A 21,678-nucleotide genomic window follows, 5' to 3' on the forward strand; every position below is an offset into this window, starting at 1 on the left:
AAAAAAAAAAAAAAAGAGTTTGGTCGTGGGTGATGATCAATTCCTTTTTTTTAAATCCTTTAAAGTAATGGGTTGGGCCTTATTTATTTAAAAAAAAAAAAAAGGGTTTATTGTTTCATCTAAACTGTTATGGGCTTAGACCCATGGGCATGATCTATTAGTATATATATATATATATATATCAAATGGGATTTGTAAAGTGGGCTCTCTTACGTTTTAAAATCCTATTCCGTTTAAATTTATGGTTCATACTAAACTCTTTAAACAGTCATCACTAAGGTATTGTCTTGATTCGAACTAGTTTTGATCCGATTCAAAATGAAATGGTTTATTGACTCTTATGATGGGTATTTATTGTGCCACTTGAGAGGACGGAACACTGTAACACCTGAGATTACAAAATCTATAATCCCGTTATATTTTGTAGGATAAAATTTTATCCTACTACAGTTGATAGATAAATCTAATGTTGCCTATGTATTGATTTATTTATATGGCATAAACTTGTTGTTTTGTGATTTTCTTGAACCAACCCCGGTTATTTTGATGGGTTCTTCAATACTATATTGTCTGTGACATCTGGTCTATAGTCTATTTATGATAAATGTAATTTTAATGGAAATGCATTGAAATAAATGAGTTTTTTTGTAATGGTCAGTCTTCAAATAATGTCCAATGAAATTTTGCATATTTAAAACAATTATTTTGAGAGTCCCAAGGCCTTGTGAATAATAAAATATCATTGGTTTTCATGATGTCATTTTATTAAGTATTTAGGACGTTGTGGATAATTACTTAACTGGTCAAACCAGTGGGAGGATGTAATTATATATTCTGAAATGTTGTTTATGGTTCGACCAGTGGATGTATGTTCAATATACTGGGTTGAATTTAAAAAAAAATAAAAAAAATGAGACCTATGTTTTGTGTTCCATAACTGTTTTGAAACAGCTATAGTATTTTGTCTTTATTCTATAGTGGCTTTAGAATTATATTTCTGTTTATGCATGTTTTTGCACTGGTTTATCATTACTATGATATTAAAAAAGTCATTTATGAATGACATAAGCAAAAAATTAATGACATTCTATGTTTGCATGTCATATTTGGACTACTCTATAATGAATAAATATATTGGAGTTAAGTTGGATGTAAGCTTTCGCACATATTTAGCTACAAAACGCATTTCTAGGGAACCATGGAAGGGTGATGTGGATTCCACCAAAGTGACGTATCTTGTTCTTTCATGGTTTTCCCTAGGGCAGCATAGTATGTGACATTTGCCTAAAGATGATGTCACCAAAGTTAAAGAAAATGATAGTAACCTAAGGTTTCTGATTCCAAAGGTGACGGGATCTGAAAAGTTATTGTTCTTTTCACAGTTAATACAAGAAAATGAGAGGACCAGTGTATTCATGTCTTAAAGGATAAGGATACAGTTTCAGCTATAACTATTGAGTGATATAGTCATTACAGTGAATGCACATAAATCTCACCAAGTTAAACTTTGTTATTGGTGTGATCTATTTTAAATCGTTTTTTTGTGAAGATTCTTTGTGGGTAAAGTTGGCATCTTAAAGATTAATATTAATGATGATACCTATACTCATATTTGAGATGTTATGACACAAGATCATCCTACGTTGCTTCTACATGTAATGTCCAAAATGCCTTCATTTATAGGTGAACTTACCTATATGGCTTTCGACCAAAACAGAAAAGGGAATGCAGCCTCCCCTGATCGTCTTCACCCTATAATCTGCCACCAAGTTTTCGTTTCTACCCAATGGAAGAAAACTGATTTCCTTATATCTTTTTAACAAGCTAGGAGGAATGGGACCAAGTTATTTCAATTTCTAGATATTACGTAACGGATGATCCTTCATACTCGACTCAATCTTCAGCACTGCGAATAGAAGCTAATTTCTTACTTAAATTCCTTCTCATCGACACTTCAAAAAAAAAAAAAAAAAAACACTTCTCACAGATTTCCTCTTTATGATATTAAACAAATTCCTCCACTGTGAACCATTTGATTCTGGAACCAAAGCTTGATGTATGATCAATTTATCTGTAGATGACGAACTGCAACTGTTGCTATTATTATCCAAATCGGCACCCAAAATAGGGATTTAATACACCCCCTCAGAGAGCTATTACCTCCACTAAACTTTGGTTTCCCCAACCCATCTTGTGATTCACTTTTTAGGGTTTCCTGGGTTTCTATCGTTTTTGTATCAAATCAAGATAGTAAGTCTTCTCCCTTCTTGGTTTAGGATTTCAACAAAGGGATTTGGGTGTTTGGGTATAAGAGGAACAAAAGGGTATAATGGTCCTTCAAGATTAAATTGTTTTCCATGAAAATGTAATATGGTCTTTTGAGGTTTAAACCACTAACATAACCCAAGGGGGTAGCGTAGTTGGTGAACAACAAACTTTGTACGAGCCGTAAATTGATATGACCATATTTAACATGCAACTCCCAAAATGTTCCAAGACTATATAGAGGCCAACCACTATCAATTAGCATCGGAATAAGTTGAAGTAAACTCTTGGAAGAGAATCATACTGCAGTAATAGTCCAACCCTTAGAAGTTGCCAAACACAAACCATGCAAAATCCCTAATGCTTCAATCTCCACCAAAGATGAGACTAGAGCAGTAGCCATTGTTAGAACCTGAAAATGAACTTGAAACTCTCAAGAGGACCTCATGATGATCTGTAATGGATGAAATACCAGCATTAGAGTCAGTATCCTGAAACAAATGAGAATCTACAATCCAACTATTAATCTTTTGAATGAGCAGCATGGGATTAGGTGTAATATGCTATGTCAAAACGGTGTTCTTATGCTCCCAGATAACGTAAACCACAATGAGGACAAAACTAAAAAACCGTCTACGTTCCGTATATGGTAAACAAACCTGTTGAAAGAAGAATTTAATAAAATCAATAACAGAATGCACCTGCAAGCTCATTGGCCTTAATCCATCGGATCGCGGTCAATCCTGGAAACTTCCTTGTGGCTTCTGTTTTTATTGATTTACCAGGAAACTCCGGTTCAGAGTTTCAAATTCAATTAACAGTCTTTCAGGTCCATTGTTCGCTTTCTCCAAAATTCCAAAATGGCGGCCCCAAAAAAACTTAGAAAAGGTCGCAACACACATTTCGGTCATCTCTCTCTCTCTCTCTCTCTCTGGAAGAAGAAGAAGCATGAAATACACTATAGTATTGTACCCAGCCCCGTCCGTGAGTCAGCTTGTCTCCATGGTAGAGTTGGGAAAGCTCATTCTCCACCACTACCACCACCTCTTCTCCATCACAGTCCTCATCCCAACCACACCTCTACACAACCCTTCCACCACTTCCTACATCCACCGCATCTCCCAAACCAACCCATCCATCGTCTTCCACCACCTCCCCTCCCTTCCTCCACACAAATCTAATCTCAACCCAGTCGCCGCCGCCTTTGAATCAATCCGCCGCAACATCCCCAATGTCCACCACGCCCTCCAAACCATCTCCACCTCCTCCACCATCCCTGCTTTCATCACCTCCACCTCTTTCAGTGACTATAGTGACCTTAAAATCCCCACTTACTATTTCTTCTCTTCCGGTGCTTCGGCACTCGCCGCCATCCTCTACTTGCCCACCACTCATGATCTATTCACCAAAAGCTTCAAGGACATCCCAGCTACTCCCCTTCACATTCCCGGGTTGCCACCGATTCTAGCCTCTCACATGCCTCAACCTCTACTGGACCGATCCAACCCGGCTTACAATGAATTCCTTCAACTAGCAACCCATCTCCCCAAAGCACAGGGAATTATAGTCAACACATTTGAATCCCTTGAGCCAAGAGCTCTCAAAGCTATTGCTGATAGGTTGCCGGTTTACGGTGTTGGACCGATGACAGCCAATGCCCAGGATCGAACTCATGCTAGTGGGAATGATTTGGGAAACGGCGCTGAGTGTTTGTCATGGCTCGACGCACAGCCAAAACAGAGCGTTGTGTTCTTGTGTTTCGGAAGTCAGGGCAAGTTCTCGACGCCTCAACTGAAGGAGATTGCTACAGGATTGGAGAGGAGCGGTCACAGGTTCTTGTGGGTGGTTCGCAGCGGGGAGGATTCTGAATTCGGTTCGTTGCTGCCGGAAGGATTTCTGGATCGGACTAGAGAGAAAGGCCTGGTGGTGAAGTCATGGGCACCGCAAGCGGCGGTGTTAAGTCGGGAATCTGTGGCTGGGTTTGTAACTCACTGCGGGTGGAACTCAATATTAGAAGCGGTGTGTGCTGGGGTACCTATGGTGGCATGGCCTCTGTATGCAGAGCAGCATCTAAACAGGGTTATTTTGGTGGAAGAGATGAAGGTGGCAATGGCCATGGAGGAAGGTGAAGATGGGCTAGTTAGTGCTGTAGAAATTGAGAAGCGGCTGAGAGCGTTAATGGACTTGGAAGAAGGCACAATTCTCAGAGAAAGATGTATGCAGACAAGGGAGGCGGCCTTGGCTACATGGGCTGAAGGGGGCTCTTCTGTTGTTGCTCTTAACCAATTGGCCGAGTTGTGGAAGGGAGGATAAAGATCAAATCGGAACATTGCTCATGTTGTTGTCCCAAAAGTAGATTGTGATTGTGGTTTTGGGTAGAAAAGTCTTACAGTGTCAAAATCAGTCACCAACCCAAAGTGACCCAGCCTTCCACATGATTACAACCACAAACTTCTTATCTTGATGTTCTTAAAAATCTGAATTTAATTAAGGAAATAATAATAGTCATTATCATATTATCATTAATTTTCATTTTTCATATGGTAATAGTTCACAAGATTTCAGTTGCAAGACTCACCACCAAATCTGTGAACGGTGAACCAGAAGACAGAAGCAAAATGCAAGACACCATAGTGCTTTACCCATCCACTGGCATGGGTCATTTAGTCTCAATGGTGGAGCTGGGCAAGCTAATCCTCCGCCACAACCACCACCTATCCGTCAGAGTCCTCCTCACTACCAGCCCTCACGAACCCTCGACCACCACCTCTTACACCAACCACATCACGAGAACCAACCCTTCTCTCACTTTCCACCGATTCCCCCCTCTTTCCACTCCCCAAGACACTTCTCCCACCCGTAGCGGTGCAGCTATTGCTTTCGAATTCCTTCGCCTCAACACCCCAAACGTCCTCAACGCCCTCCAATCCATCTCCACAACCTCAACCATCAAAGCCTTCGTCATCGACTTGTTCTGCACCTCGTCCCTCCACGTCGCCTCTGATCTAAACATCCCCACTTACTACTTCTTCACCTCAGGTGCAGCCGTTCTCGTAGCCTTCCTTTACCTGCCCACCCTTCACAAACAGAACACCCAAAGCTACAAGGACCTCACCGACACCTATTTCCATTTCCCAGGCTTGCCCCCTATAAGGGCACCTCACATGCCTGAACCCATGCTCGACCGTGACGACCCGGCCTATCATGATTTCATATATTTCACTTCTCACCTACCCAAGTCCAAGGGAATTTTAACAAACACCTTTGAGGCATTAGAGCCGAAAGCAATCAAAGTGATAGCTGAAGGGGCTTGCGTGCCTGACGCTCCGATCCCCCCTGTTTACTACATCGGTCCATTGATCGCGGACGCTCATGGTCGGGCAGAGGGTGGAGATGGTGGCGGCACAGTCGAGTGCTTGTCATGGCTAGACGCGCAACCCAGTCGAAGCGTCGTGTACTTGTGCTTCGGCAGCCGAGGGACTTTTTCTGCGGCGCAGTTGAAGGAGATTGCGATTGGATTGGAGAGAAGCGGGAAGAGATTCTTGTGGGTGGTTCGGAGTCCGCCATTAACGGAAGAAGAAGTAAGAACCAGGAGCTCTGGTAGATATGGGGAACCCGATTTGGGTGCTCTGTTGCCGGAAGGGTTCTTGGGTCGAACGAAGGATAGAGGATTGGTAGTAAAGACATGGGCGCCGCAAGTTGAGGTGCTGAGTCGGGAAGCGGTGGGTGGGTTTGTGACTCATTGCGGGTGGAACTCGGTGTTGGAAGCGGTGTATGCAGGAATGCCAATGGTAGCGTGGCCATTGTATGCAGAGCAGCATCTGAATAGGGCGGTTTTGGTGGAGGATATGAAGGTGGCGATGCCAATTGAGCAGGCGGAGGATGGGTTTGTGAGTGCTGATGAGGTAGAGAAACGGGTCAGAGCGTTGATGGACTCGGAAAAAGGGAGAGAAATTAGAGAACAGATTGGAAAGATGAGAAAGGAAGCCGCAGCGGCGTGGGAAGTGGGTGGGACGTCTCGTGTTGGCTTCACAAAATTGACCGAGTCATGGAACGGGCATAACTAAAACTCGGGGTACCAACCATGTCTTTTTGTTTTTAACTCCTTAATCAGCGGTGAGCAGTGAAAAGTGAGTGGAGAGCGATGAATGGTAGTGAGGATTCAATTGGTGTGAAAGCTTCGGTATGCATCCCAATTGTTGGATGCTCATCGCCGCTCACTACCTCCCAGTAGAGGTTTTCTACGCTTACTTTATCTCACACACACACACACACACACACACACACACACACACACACACACACGTTGAGTTTGATGGCAAGGATATCATCCATTATATACAACCACAACGACCATTGGTGATGTTTTATCCCTATCTGCTTCCTTTGTTTCAATTTCATTTTACTTTGTTCTGCAGGCTATGTATTGTATTATAATCCTAGCTATGAAGGTCTTTTCTATCATGTGTCTGAGTAATTGATCGATAATTATTTATCGATTTAGTACCTTTGCTTGTCTGAAGCCAATGGTTATACGCATATTTCTACTCGCAAAATTTCCTCTTTACCAAGAAAAACTTCGAGACACATTTCCCCCAGATTGCTTAACAATTAGAACCGACTAAAAACTAGGAGTGCGAAATTGAGTCCAAAATCAAAACTGTACTCAATAAGCCGAATCAAATTGAATAAATTCGATTCAATCAAATTCAGTTCTAGTTATAGCATAGGAACTGACAGTTCAAAACGCAACCAAACTTACTTATTATAATGTAATATATATTATAATATTACTACATTAATATTAGTATTAGATTTTATATTATAATGTCGATTACGATGGTTTAGGCATGTCCAAAGAAGGTCTTTAGATGTTTCAGTCCGGAGGACTAATCAGATTGAGATGAATGGAGCTAAAAAGGCTAGGGGTAAGCCAAAAATGAACATTGATGAGTTGGTAAGGAAAGAAATGCAAAAGATAAGTCTCCACCCTAGTATGGCATCTAACAGAGATGCATGGAGGGCAAAGATCAGGGTTGCCAATTGTTCATAAATGAAATGTGCCTAAAGTCTTTTTTTTTTTTTTTTCTTTTCCTAAGTTGGATCTATGTAGCCAACCCTATTTAATTGGGATAATGTTGAGTTGCTTGTTATATATATATTGTTAGGAAACATGTCCACACTCCTTACTATATTTTGGTGTTAACAAACAAAAATACGTCTTTAACTTGGTTTGATAAAATGTGATTAGTTTGATGAAAGAGTAATTAGTTTAAAGAAACACTTAGAAGGGTCGAATCAAGACATCAAGGTTTGAATTCATATAGACATGGCCTTAAAGCTTAAAGACATTCAAGATCCAAGATGATAAAGACATTCAAGACCCAAGATGAAGATATATCAAGACTCAAGTTGATGAAAACATCAAGACCCAAGATGAAAACCTTAAGATGGAGAATATATTTTGTAATCTGTACACACATTGCATATGCACGCACCTCATGCATCATACTAGAATGACCTTAGGTGGTAGAGTACTCTAGCAAATCTCTGTGAAAACAGATTTACCTGACTTAAGGGCATTTTGGGTAACCTTAAAGTTAATATCAAGAAATGAACCTTCTATAAATGTTGTAGGAAATCGAGTCACAATTTCAACACAACTAGTTTCGGATTAATCTGAGGTCAGACAAAAAAGTTATGGTCAAAACATTGTCAACATGTCAGTGTGATAAAATTCTAACATAACAGAATCTGTCAAGCTGGCGATCGATCGGATAGAAGTACCGATCGATCAGAACTATCCGAAACCATAGCTGATCGACCGGTAGAAAGTCTCGATCGACCGGTGCCTCCTTGGAAAAGCTCCAATGGTTATTTTTTTACCTCAATGACTCTTTTCGATCGACTGGATACCAATGGAGGTCGATCGGTGGTCTCAGAATACGATCGTTGGAGCCTGATTTTCTGCCTAAAATGCTTCACTGAGCTCACCTATAAATACCCAAGCCGCTCTTAATTAAATATGAATTAAGAAAGAGGATTAAGAGTATCATTGTAAGCATTCAAGAGTCATTAAGATTATTCTATCCTACTTGAGTTGTTCGATTACTCCAATCCCAACAAAAGACTCAAGTCTCAATCAAGTCCTCTACTCTCTCCTGTGTAAGTCAAAGCCGTAAAAGAGGACTTTACAAAAGGTGCATCATTCATCTATCATTCTCATCATTTGCGCCACACTTGAGGTATTCCTCTTATTCCACTACTCCATAGTTATTTCTGTTGTTACAATTTTAGATTGTACTTAGGATTGTAAGGATTCTCTTATCCTGAAAAGAGGAAGGTGTCTCTCTACCTCCAAAAGAGATTGTAAGGGTGTCTCTCTGCCTATAAAGGGGATTTGTAAGGATACTTTTATCCGTGAAAAAAATTATAAAGGTTTTTCTTCCCTACTTACCATACTGAAAGGGAGATCTAGTGGAATACCTTACAAGTGGATTCTTGTAGGGAGTGGACTAGACTCAGATTGAGTCGAACCATTATAAATCTTGTGTTGTGTGATTGTCCTACTTTTCTTATTCCACATCGTTTTTACTTTGCAATCACATTTGGGACCTATACATCAAATTTTCACTAGTATAACCTATACATCCCCCTCTAGATTATTTCAATTGGAATCAGAGCGGGAGCTCAATTTATTTAAGACTATATTGTCTTAAAAGTGAGTAAAGACCATGGTCACATTCCAAGGACCACCAGAAGGCATGAACACCTCGAGACCCCCTTACTTTAATGGAGAGAACTTTTCTTTCTGGAAGTGCAGATTCAAAAACTTTGTGTGTGGTCACAACATTCTTATATGGAGAGCCATAGAGAATGGACCATACACCATCACCAAAATAGTTGATGGAAAGACAATACCAAAATATGAAAGGGAATGAACAGCTGAAGACATCACTCTCACCGGTACAATTTTCGTGCAATCATGTTCATTCAATGTGTCCTCAACGAACAAGAGTTCAACTGAGTCATAGCATGTGACACAGCTAAAGAGATTTGGGATATGCTTCTTGTCACATATGAAGGTACAGCAGAGGTTAAAGAAAGAAAGGTAGATCAACTTGTTTCTGATTACGAATCATTCTTTATGAAAGAGAATGAATTAATAACTTCTATGTTTATAAGATTTACTGACATTGTGAACAGTCTCAAAAGTTTAGGCAAAACTTATACTAACGCTGAAAAAGTCAGAAAAATCTTAAGAGCCTTGCCAGCAGCTTGGAGACCCAAAAAAACAGCAATAGAAGAAGCCAAAGACTTGACGAAAATCTCTTTGGACTACTTGCTTGGATCCCTACAAACTCATGAAGTAGAGTTGAACACCGACAAACCAAATCCTAAGAACAAAAAGAGAACCATAGCTCTAAAATCAACTCAAACTATCGAAGAAGTAAGCGATGATGAAGAAGATGAAGAATTTGATATGGAAAAAGAAATTTTACTCATCACGAGGAAGTTTAACAAGTTCCTCAAAAAGAAAGGAAGATTTCAACACAAGAACAAATCCTACGGAGACAAATCCTATGGGGGAAAAGGTAAATCTAAAATTAAACCCAAGGAAATCTCTTCTAAAGATATATTCTATTTTGAGTGCAGAAAGCCAGGACACTTCAGAACCGAATGCCCACATAAACCAAAGAAGAAGGCTTATGCAGCTACATGGGACTCAAGTGATGAAGAGGAGAAAAGTGAATTTGGAGAAGAAGTCACCAACCTCGCCTTGATAGCTATCGGAGATAAAGAATAAGAGGTATGTCAAACTCAACCTGAATACTTAATAAGATTCTAATGAGGAGCTTCAAGAAGCATTCGAGGCCTTGTATAAAGAAAGTATCAAATTAAAATCTGATAAGAATGAACTTGAAAAGGAGGTTGACGCACTAAATAAGAGAGTGGATGCACTAACCTCAAAGGTGAGTGAACTGGAGGAAGAAAACTTCAAGTTGAACTCCACCCTTTGCACCTTCACCCAAGGACAAAGGAACCTTGACAATCTTCTTGGATCTTAAAGAAAAGGTCCAAATAAAAGAGAAGGACTGGGTTACAATGGACAAAATTTATCTAGAAGTGAGAATCCAAGGAGGGTTGACCAAAGAAGCCAACCATCCACCTCTTACATTAAATGTAGTTTTTACAAAAAGACAGGACATTCCATAAACTAGTGTCACTCTAATAAAAGGAAGAAACCCAATTCTCAAACTGAGATACCAAGAGTTAGTCATGCCTACTATTACCCTAAGAAGGCAATATAGGTCTCAAGAAGACTCTAGGCCTATTCCTAGGTATAGAAAATCCCAACCTCAAATAGAATACTCTATTGCGAGGCCCCAAAGACAATACCAAGGGTATGAGAACTACCCTCGGGAGACTTATAGACCACAAGGGAAATACCAAGACCAAGGATCCTATAGATTTCAAAGATACTATACTCCTCAAAGATCAAATGGATCTTAAACATCAGAAGACTCAAAAGAAACCCAAAGTCATCCCAAAGATAAAACTAAAGACCTAAAAAGTACAAAACCATTTGGGTTCCAGTAGAAAAGTTTGACACTAACAATAATGGACCCATGAGATTATGGGGATCAATGTACGATTAAATTTTTGTTCTAGGTTTGCTTGAAGAATAAGGTGGAAGCTGAATGGGTCATCGATAGTGGATGCTCCAAACACATGACATCCAACAAAAACCTATTCTCAAGCTTACGGGACTACGATGGAGGATGGGTCTCCTTTGGAGATGATAGCAAATGAAAAATTACTGATATTAGAAAAATAAAACTTGGAGGTATTTCAATTTCAAATGTTGTGAAAAATCTGAATTATAATCTCGTAAGTGTGAGTCAGTTATGTAGCATTGGATACAAAGTAGAATATAATGTCTCCCATTGTTACATTAAAGATGCAAATGATAATCCAATACTAAAAGGGTCTAGGAAAAACAATATTTATGTTTGTATGCTTGACGAATCAAGTTCCTTGAATGCATGCTTGGTTTCTAATCATAGTGAGTCATCATTATGGCATAGAAGACTTGGACATGTAACTTTCAGGTTAATCCAAACCATTGCATCCAAGGATCTTGTGAGGAACCTCCCTAAAATCAAGTTTGAAATAGACAATTTTTGTGATGCTTGTCAAAAAGGCAAACAAACCAAGGTCTCCCACAAGTCGAAGAATATTGTCTCTTCCTCTAGACCATTGGAACTACTTCATTTAGATTTATTTGGACCTATCAATATATCTAGTATGAGTGGTAAAAATTATGCCTTTGTAATCGTTGATGACTACTCTAGATACACTTGGACTGTTTTTTTGAAAAACAAAAATGATGCCTTCGATGAATTTACAATTCTATGTAATAGACTGCAAAATCAGAAAGGGTATACTGTAACCTCTATGAGGAGTGACCATAGAGGAGAATTTGACAATATAAGTCAATTTGAATTATATTGCAACAAGCATGGTATTGACCATAACTTCTCTGCTCCTAGAATGCCTCAATCTAATGGGGTGATTGAAAGGAAAAATAGGTCATTACAAGAGACGGCTCGGACTATGCTCAATGAGTATTCATTGCCTCAGTACTTTTGGGCTGAAGCTGTAAATACAGCTTGTTATGTATTAAATAGGATAATTCTCAGACCTTTACTTTCTAAGTCCCCTTATGAACTGTACTTTGGTAAAATGCCAAAAGTAGACTACTTTATAGTTTTTTGGTGTAAATGTTTCATCTTAAACACAAAAAACTATCTTGAAAAATTTGATGCGAAATCTGATGAAGGAATATTCTTAGGATATTCACTCAACAGTAGGGCATATAGAGTTTTTAATAAAAAGTCATTAATGGTTGAAGAATGTATGAATGTACGATTTGATGAATCTTTTCCTAATGACTTAAACAAATCTCCTATTGATGATGATGATACCATGTTTGATGAGCTTAAGAACAAAGTTAATGATATTTCTCTTGATGATTCAAATGATTTTACCATTGAAAAAATAGATACACTTCCTAGGGAAGTCATCCCCCATAGGAATCATCCTTTAGAAAACATCATAGGGGATTTAGATGGAGAAGTCCAAACTAGATCTAAAACCTGAGAGGCATGCAATCACACTGCATTTATCTCAAGGATCGAACCCAAAAACATAGAAGAAGCACTAAAATAGATTTATTAGATTATCGCTATGCAAGAGGAGCTTCACCAGTTTGAAAGAAGCAAGATATGAGAACTTGTCCCAAGACCTGACCACCACACCATCATTGGTGCTAAGTGGGTCTTTCACAATAAACTGGATGAAGATGGGAACATAGTGAGAAACAAAGCGAGACTAGTTGCCAAAGGGTATAATCAACAAGAGGGAATAGACTATGATGAAACCTATGCACCAGTAGCAAGGTTAGAGTCCATTAGAATGCTACTAGCTTTTGCATGCCATAAGAACTTTAAACTATATCAAATGGATGTCAAAAGTGCCTTCTTGAATGGATATATTTAAGAAGAGGTATATGTAGCTCAACCCCCGGGGTTTGAAGATCCTAAGTTTCCAAACTATGTCTATAAATTTGAGAAAGCCTTGTATGGCCTCAAACAAGCTCCTAGAGCTTGGTATAAGAGATTAAGTACCTTCTTGATAGAAAGTGGCTTTTCAAGGGGGAGGATTGACACAACCCTGTTCGTAAAGAACTTGAAAAATGACATACTTATTGTTCAAATCTATGTAGATGATATCATATTTGGCACAACCAACAAGAGAATGTGTAATGATTTCAGTAGCAAGATGAGCAATAAATTTGAAATGAGTATGGTGGGAGAGTTAAATTTCTTCTTTGGACTTCAAATAAAACAAACTGATAATGAAATTTTCATAAACCAAAGCAAGTACACCAAGGAACTGCTAAAGAAATTTGATATTAACAGTAAAAAATCTTCAGATACTCCGATGAGCTCATCTTTGAAACTAACCAAGGATGAAGATGGCATTTCTGAGGATGTAACTAGATATAGAGGCATGATTGGGAGCCTTCTATATCTAACGGCAAGTAGACCTGACATCATGTACAGTGTATGTGCATGTGCTCGGTTTCAAGCTGATCCTAAGAAATCTCACCTCACCGCTATAAAAAAGAATTTTTAAATATTTGAAAAGCATTTGTCATGTTGGGTTATGGTACCGCAAAAATCAACCCCTTGACTTGGTAAGCTTTTCAGATGCTGACTTCGTGGGCTGCCATATCGACAGAAAAAAGTACCAATGGTACTTGTCACTTTCTCGGCTCTTGCCTTGTCTCTTGGTTTAGCAAGAAACGAAACTCCGTTGCTCTATCTACCACCGAAGCTAAATATGTTGCAGCTGGTAGATGTTGTTCCCAAATCCTTTGGATGAAGCAAACTCTCCAAGATCTTGGAGTGAGTTTCGAATCCTGCCCAATCATGTGCGATAATACCAGTGCCATAAACTTGAGTAAAAATCCCATTTTACACTCAAGGGCAAAGCACATTGATATTCGACACCACTTTTTGTGAGACACCAGTTAAAATGGCGATGTTTCTCTATAATACATTGAAACCGAGAAACAACTCGCAGATATATTCACTAAAGCACTAGGTGAAGAGCGTTTTAGCTTCTTAAGGAAGGAGCTTGGAATTTGCAACCCGTTTGGTTGAATAATTAAACATTCCTTCATTAATATGTATTCCAAAAGCTCGGACTTGAAAAACCCCTTCAAAATTCATAATTTTCTAGTTTTTTAGGCATTTTTGGAATTTTTCGGTCAACCACCTAAAATCTTCCTGTCGACCGCCTCTAACCGAAAGGATTATTGGTTGACCGCCACAATCTACAGGTCGATCAGCGCTGTCGAAAACTCGATTCCGCACTCTTTTAAAATCAATTTTTTTTACCCATTTTGTCTCATTTTATAAACCTCTGTTAGCCAGAAACCTTATTTCGACCATTCCTCTCCCAAAACCCTAGCTTAGAACCCATTTCTAACCTAGATCTCTCAAGATCTTTTCCCTTCCCTCTCAAAAACCCTTGCATCTTTTCTCTGTTACGCCCTTCATCATCATGGACTCTAACCACCCACACAGAGCCAAGAAGACGGTTGCTCACAAGGGAAAACGGAAGGCCTCTGACAAATATATTTGGTTCTCCTCCTCCATTGCTCAAGAATCATGGGATCTCTACATCTCTCGACACAGAGCAAGGTAGAACCATCAATTTCGACTCTTTGTCCAGGTATGACATCAAAGACCTATTTGATGCTCTGGGATGGGGCAACATTCTCAAACTAGGGTTCAACTGTTATCCCCACCTAATCAAAATGTTCTTTTGCAACCTTACTTTCTCTGGTGAAGGTGACAACCTTCTAATCCATTCCTATGTTAAGCGAGTTCCTATAGATATAGACATTCTGATATTTGGAGAAATCCTAGACATCTCTGTGGCAGGGAAACTCAAATACTACCAACCCAAGACCTATATAGAACAATTCATGGATGTTGACTGTGTGTACTCTAGCATCATGAAGGAATATGCTAATACTCACAAGTTTAAGGTTAAGGAACTCACCGATATAGGGAGGATTGTAAATCTCATCATCTCCTACAACATCCTACCAAAGAGTGGTCATAGAAATGAAGTCTCCCCATTTCATGCTTATCTCACCTACTGTGTTTGCAAGACTATGAGCATCAATCTTCCCTACATTATGCTCAAAACCATGATTATCCATGGTGACATACTTCAAAAGGGAATTCTTCCCTATGGGAGAATGATTTGTCAAATCCTGGACCACTTTCATATGGATTTTTCTGGTGAATCATTTAAACCTTTTCCTCAAGAGATTAATCTTTCCACTATTCACAAGATTCACCTCCTTCCCAAGACAACCACTGGCTCCAAAAAGACTGATGCTGGACCCAGCCAACCACAACAAGAAGGAAGTGTTGATACGTCAGCCTGTGCGACCGTTGCTGATCTTCAGAAGGTTGGGAACATCATCCTTGTCCAATTGGTAAAGATGGAAAGAAAGCAGAATGAGATTCTCAGGCTTCTATGCGAAGACGAGGAAGATGAAGATGATGGAGAAGAAGAAGAAGAAGAGGAGGATGCAGAAGATGAGGATGTAGAGGATGAGGAGTCCTTACTGTTACTTTATCGTTAAACTCTTATTCTGTTTTATCTTGTAGAACTTACTCTTTCCTATTACTTTTTGAAATACTCTAAGATACAATGTTTAATTTTTTATTTTTTTCCTTTTGCACATGCTCAGGGGGAGCACTTTAATATCTTGTACAACCTTGATTCCCTTTTTGTTGTTGACACAAGGGGGAGAAACATCTATCTTTATAGTATCTGTCTTTGTTTATTCTAGAAATGACAAGTATCTATCTTTATTTTTTTTCTGGCACTGAATTAAAATATCCTATTGAACTTTACACTGTGTTACTGTCATTTCTTATATTTGGTTATATTGCCCATGTTTGTTTGTCATCACCAAAAATGGGGAGATTGTTGGGAAACATGTCCACACTCCTTACTATATTTTTGTGTAACAAACAAACATACGTCTTTAACTAGGTTTGATAAAATGTGATTAACTTGATGAAAAAGCAATTAGTTTGAAGAAACACTTAGAAAGGTCGAATCAAGACATCAAGGTTTGAATTCATATAGACATGGCCTTAAAGCTTAAAGACATTCAAGATCCAAGATGATAAAGACATTCAAGACCCAAGATGAAGACATCAAGACTCGAGATGATGAAGACATCAAGACCCAAGATGAATACCATAGGATAGAGAATATATTTTGTAATCTGTACACACATTGCATATGCACACACCTCATGCATCATACTAGAATGACCTTAGGTGGTAGAGTACTCTAGCAAATCTCTGTGAAACAGATTGACCTGACTCAAGGGCATTTTGGGTAACGTTAGAGTTAATATCAGGAAATGAACCTTATGTAAATGCTATAGAAAATCGAGTCACAATTCCAACACTAGTTTCGGATTAATCTGAGGTCGGACCAAAAAGTTATGGTCAAAACATCGTCGACAGGTCAGTGTGACAATTCTGACATAACAGAATCTGTCAAGCCAACAGTTGACCGGATAGAAGTACCAGTCGATCGAAACTGTCTGAGACCATAGCTGGTCGACCGATAGAAAGTCCTGATTGACCGGTGCCTCCCTGGAAAAGCTTCAACGGCTATTTTTTTACTTCAATGGCTCTTTTCGATCGATCGGATACCAATGGCGGTCGACTGGTGGTACCAGAATACGACCATTAAAGCCTGATTTCCTGCTTAAAATGCTTCACTAAGCTCACCTATAAATACCTTAGCTGCTCTTAGTTAAATATAAATTAGGAAAGAGCATTAAGAGCATCATTGTAAGCATTCAAGAGTTATTAAGATTATTCTACCCTACTTGAGTTGTTCGATTACTCTAATCCCAAAAAAATACTCAAGTCTCAATCAAGTCCTTCACTCTCTCCTGTGCAAGTCAAAGCCATAAGAGATGACTTTACAAAAGGTGCATCATTCATCTATCATTCTCATCATTTGCACCACACTTGAGGTATTCCTCTTATTCCACTACTCCATATTATTTCTGTTGTTACAATTCTAGACTGTACTTAGGATTGTAAGGATTCTCTTATCCTAAAAAGAAGAAGGTGTCTCTCTACCTCCAAAAGAGATTGTAAGGGTGCCTTTTTGCTTATAAAGGGAATTTGTAAGGATATTCTTATCCGTAAAAAATATTGTAAAGATTTTTCTTCCCTACCTACCGTACTGAAAGGGAGATCTAGTAGAATACCTTACAAGAGGATTCTTGTAGGGAGTGGACTAGACTTAGATTGAGTCGAACCACTATAAATCTTGTGTTGTGTGATTGTGCCTATTTTACTTATTTCGTATATTTTTTAATTTGTAATCACACTTGGGACCTATACATCGAAAATAGTTAAAATTTCTACTAGTATAACCTATTCACCCCCCTCTAGGTTATTTCATATATATATATAGAGAGAGAGAGAGAGAGTGTGTGTGTGTGTGTATATTACTATTTTACTATATATCCCATTTTGGTTTGTACTGGTGTTATTAGCCAATTGTAAACAAAGTCAGGATGGGCTTTTGGCTTCTCTATAGTTGTTTTCAAGTAATCAAAATTTTGGAATTGAACCCACAAAGAAGCAAGTGGAGGCAGAAGCATTCAGAATTCTTGAAGGTCTAAGATTCGCATCTATCAAGAGATGGAATATCATAAAGTTTGGTTCTCTTCTCGTGATTTACTTCAGCTAATTCCACAATCAATCCAAAGATCATGGCCTTGGCATATCTTTTATTTTGTAAACTGTGTTTACAGCTTCATCTTTAAGGAATTTATTGGTTTTGCCTACATCTTAGCCAGGAAAACCTTGCCAATGGCATGTAAAATAGCATGGTCATATTTTGCTCATTGATTTTGATTACTTCGTATCCAAACCTTCTGTATCTGATGCATTTTATCTGAATGAATTTCTATGTATCAGAAAATAGAAATTTTTATTACATACATTCATTGGGAGGACTAAGCTTGCTAAAAAAAATTGGCCAAATTCAATGAAGCTTTTAATTAATAATTAAATCATCTTCAACTACTAACTAAAAATCAAAATTTAGAACTTTTTCTTATCATTAATGATACAAATTGAATTTTCCCACTTGGATTCTAACTAACATCACTTCTACCAAAAAAAAAAAAATTAATCAGTCTTGAACTCTCAATAAAGCAATTCAGCTACTATTCCTATCTCAGCAATCTCAAATTCTCAAATTCTCACTTTAATGGAAAGAAAAATAACTCAAATTCTCAATGAAGCAACTCAACTAACACAATAATATTATGTACATATGGCTGAGGACATCCTACTTTACAAGGGACCCACCACAACCAGCATTGGCTCAACATTACCCTTATTTTGATCATCATTTCAGTCACCATCTACTTCATTTTGCTTTCATCAAATCAGTTGGCCTTCTCATCAGAGACACCTAGTCCTACTTAAATTCTTATAACTATTTCCCCAGGGAACAGGACCTTATGAGCCCATTAAAGCCACACGAACAATCCATTACGAACGCTTCAAACTCTTCCCTACCTCAACCTTTAGTCTTACCCACTTTGTAATCTTCCAAGTTCCAATCATACTCCCATATGGAAGTTTCAATAAGGACATTAAAGATGCAAGATGAAGGTCTATCAAGTCATGGAAGTATTATTAATACTTATGATATATAGTTTTATATCAAGTGCATTAGAACCATAGGCTAGAGGGCAAGGATTTAGTTCAGGGAATTGGTGCTGGTATCCTTTGTGTGTAAAACTTTGGTCTGATGGCAATGTTTCAGTTGTGTCAGTTTTCTCGGTTCTCATCGTTGCTATGCAATGGAGGAGCTTGATTTCGGGTCCTATACAAATGACTTTGCCCCCAAGATTTCATTACCTTTTTTTTTTTTTTTTTAAGTAATCAAGCGATCATATAAGGTCGATAGCACAAAAATATAGGATGGAGAAACACAACCAAACAACAAAATAGAAAAAAAAAAAAAAAGAAACAAGAACAAACAATGCACACAGATTTATGAGGTTCGACAAGATTGCCCACGTCCTCGGTGAGATGAGATCCTTGCTTCACTGTCAGCAGAAAATAGGGTTATAACGCTCGTCCTCACACCTCTCTCAGATTTCTTATAGAGAAAGAGAATCTAGCTACAAATATATTATAAAAAAACCCTAATACTAGAAAATGCAAAATTACCCTTAAATAAACAAGTCCCAAATAAAAAATTCGAGCTAGTCCCCCTACACCCCCCCTATGCAGGGGAGTCTCCTGCCCCTTACAACTCCCATGGTCCATTTACCAGCAAGTTGAACCGCTATTCTTTAGGAGACCTACACCATTACTCCTCGGATTAATCTGAGACAGAATACAAGACATCTTACCCCAACATATCTGACCCAGTACTAATTCTTAGATCCATGACAGAGGGATCAAGCAAGAAATGGAAGCATGCACCATAAAGCTCTTGACTACTCCCAAGAGATGGTCAATTGATTACCTAATAAGAATAGCATCACCGACCATGGGAACTTTTTTCTGTGCGGTTTGATATGGAAACTTTAGATGGTCATCATCACTTTGTTTTACCTTATAAAATATAGAAAAGATGTAGAGATTTTCTACTTTTAGATAGTCATTAATACTTTTCTGTTTTTCTTATAAAAGATGTAAAAGATGTAAAGATGTAGAGATGGAGATGTTTTCACAACAACTGGCCTCTAAGGCTGGGATTTAGATATTCAGTGTTGGAGAGAGCGCAGCGTACATCTAGTGGCTATGAGTCTCTTAGGGTTCATGTCCAGGTGTTCAGGATATTCCTGAATATGGTTATGCTATCTCTGATCTTGGAGAGGATCAGAATCACCAAGGTGGAGAGTGAGAAATCATCGGGTTCCATTTCTATGAATTAATGAACCAAAAGTCTGGTTACCCACACCCCCCCCCCCCACCAAAAAAAAAATCCAGAAATTTTCCTTCTAGAACGGTACTTGTTTTTAATAAAATTTATTTAGATCGAGTTTTCCTTAAGCCACGATGAAGGGGAATCCCTTAACCTTGGGACTTCAAATGCGAGAATGAGGGAATTAGGAGAGTATTTTGTTAATATACTTAAACCCTATACTGTGACCCTAAGGTAGTGTGATGAACCTTAAGTGCGAGTGAGAAAAACTTTCCATTTATTTTATCACAAAAATTCAGTTAAAAGTTAAACTTGTTACTTCATTAGTTAAAATATCACACCTTTTGCAATATACCATTTTTTTTTTTCATTATTAGGATATAGTGTTTTTTTTTTCTTTTGATTCTAGAAGCATGTTTTATTTAATTACTTATTTACTTTGGTATAAGGGACTAATGGGAGCATGTTTTATGGACGTGCCTATTTGAAGGTATTTATAGGTTATAGAGTTTTCTCTACTCACATCTTAGGTTTAAGCTCAATTAGCTCAATTGAAGTTGGCAAGTGAAAGAGCCAAAAAAAAAAAAAAAAAAATCTATTGGGCTCTTTTCTTCTATTCCATGAGGGATTGGGTCGAACTATAGAGCTGAGAAAGGGACATATGGCAGCAATTTCAAAACATTTGGAGATGAGGGAGAGGAAGTCTCAAAGCATTAAAATATGGGTTTTGGAAACAAAAATGAATCACGGCTACAGATACTCAGACGAGAGCGGATTAAGTTCACGTACGAGATTGTATGAGAACAGTTCTGGTCCATAGATATAGAATCAATTTTCTCTCTCTTCATTTAATAGATTCTATATCCACGGATCAGGAGTATACGAGAACATTCTTGTACGTGAACCTGATCCGTTCACTACTCAGACCTTCAGTCACACTTCCTACTTCTGTTTCTGCTTCTTCATCTTCTTGAGTTAAAAAACTGGACAAATTGAATGAAGCTTTTAATGTGATAATTAAATTCTTCAACTACTAACCTAAATAAAAAAAAATTTATAATTTCTTTATCAGTAATGATATAAATTGAAATTTCTCCACTTAGATTCCAATTTCCAACAAACATTACTTCTTCAATCTATATCACCTCGAAAGCTGTTTCATCTAACCAGTCTCAAACTCTCAATAAAACAACTCAACCATTGCGTGTCTTAACTCCTAATCACACTGTAGGTATCCTAGCAGAAACGAGGTGTCTCAGCTCCCATCACAACCATCTCAAAATTTTAATCTAATGAAAAGAAAAATAATTCAAATTCATTCTCAATAAAACAACTCAACTAACACAATAATATTAGGTACACATATGGCTGAGGATATCCTACTTTACAAAAGGACCCACCACAACCAGCATTTGCTCAACAATACCCTTATTTTGATCATCATTTCGATCACTGTCTACTTCATTTTGCTTTCAAGAAATCAGTTGGCCTTCTCATCAGAGACACATAGTCCTACTTAAATTCTTTAAAATAGTTTCCCAGGGAACAGAACTTTATTAGTCCATTAAAGCCACATGAACATGAACAATCCATTAACAACACTTCGAACTCTTCCCTACCTCAACCTTTAGTCGTGCCACTTTGTAATCTTCCAACCATAGACATGGAAGTTTCAATAACGACACACTAAAGACGCAGGATGAACGTTTATCAAGTCATGGAAATATAATATATGATATATGATTGTATAAGAAATGCACAAGAACCATAGGCTAGAGGGCAAGGATTCAGTTGATCATATTGGTTTTTTTTTTTTTTGGGGGGGGG

The 21,678-nt window shown here is 38.2% G+C and overlaps 2 protein-coding genes across 2 annotated transcripts; both read left to right on the forward strand.

Moving 5' to 3' along the window:
• The first annotated feature begins 3,088 nt into the window (after positions 1 to 3,088).
• On the forward strand, positions 3,089 to 4,788 carry LOC122070115 (anthocyanidin 5,3-O-glucosyltransferase-like). The gene has a single exon (XM_042634226.1). The coding sequence runs from the start codon at positions 3,214 to 3,216 to the stop codon at positions 4,576 to 4,578; it is 1,365 nt and encodes a 454-aa protein (XP_042490160.1). The 5' UTR covers positions 3,089 to 3,213; the 3' UTR covers positions 4,579 to 4,788.
• Positions 4,789 to 4,806: 18 nt separating this feature from the next.
• On the forward strand, positions 4,807 to 6,729 carry LOC122070114 (UDP-glycosyltransferase 88F3-like). The gene has a single exon (XM_042634224.1). It carries the CDS (start codon positions 4,884 to 4,886, stop codon positions 6,330 to 6,332), a length of 1,449 nt encoding a protein of 482 aa, XP_042490158.1. The 5' UTR covers positions 4,807 to 4,883; the 3' UTR covers positions 6,333 to 6,729.
• Positions 6,730 to 21,678: the final 14,949 nt, after the last annotated feature.

This window comes from Macadamia integrifolia, unplaced genomic scaffold (assembly GCF_013358625.1).
Source record: "Macadamia integrifolia cultivar HAES 741 unplaced genomic scaffold, SCU_Mint_v3 scaffold823, whole genome shotgun sequence".
NCBI classification, from domain to species: domain Eukaryota; kingdom Viridiplantae; phylum Streptophyta; class Magnoliopsida; order Proteales; family Proteaceae; genus Macadamia; species Macadamia integrifolia.

Coding starts and splice junctions, on each gene's coding strand:
- LOC122070115 (XM_042634226.1), top strand. CDS start 3,214: ATGAAATACACTATAGTATTGTACCCAGCCCCGTCCGTGAGTCAGCTT.
- LOC122070114 (XM_042634224.1), top strand. CDS start 4,884: ATGCAAGACACCATAGTGCTTTACCCATCCACTGGCATGGGTCATTTA.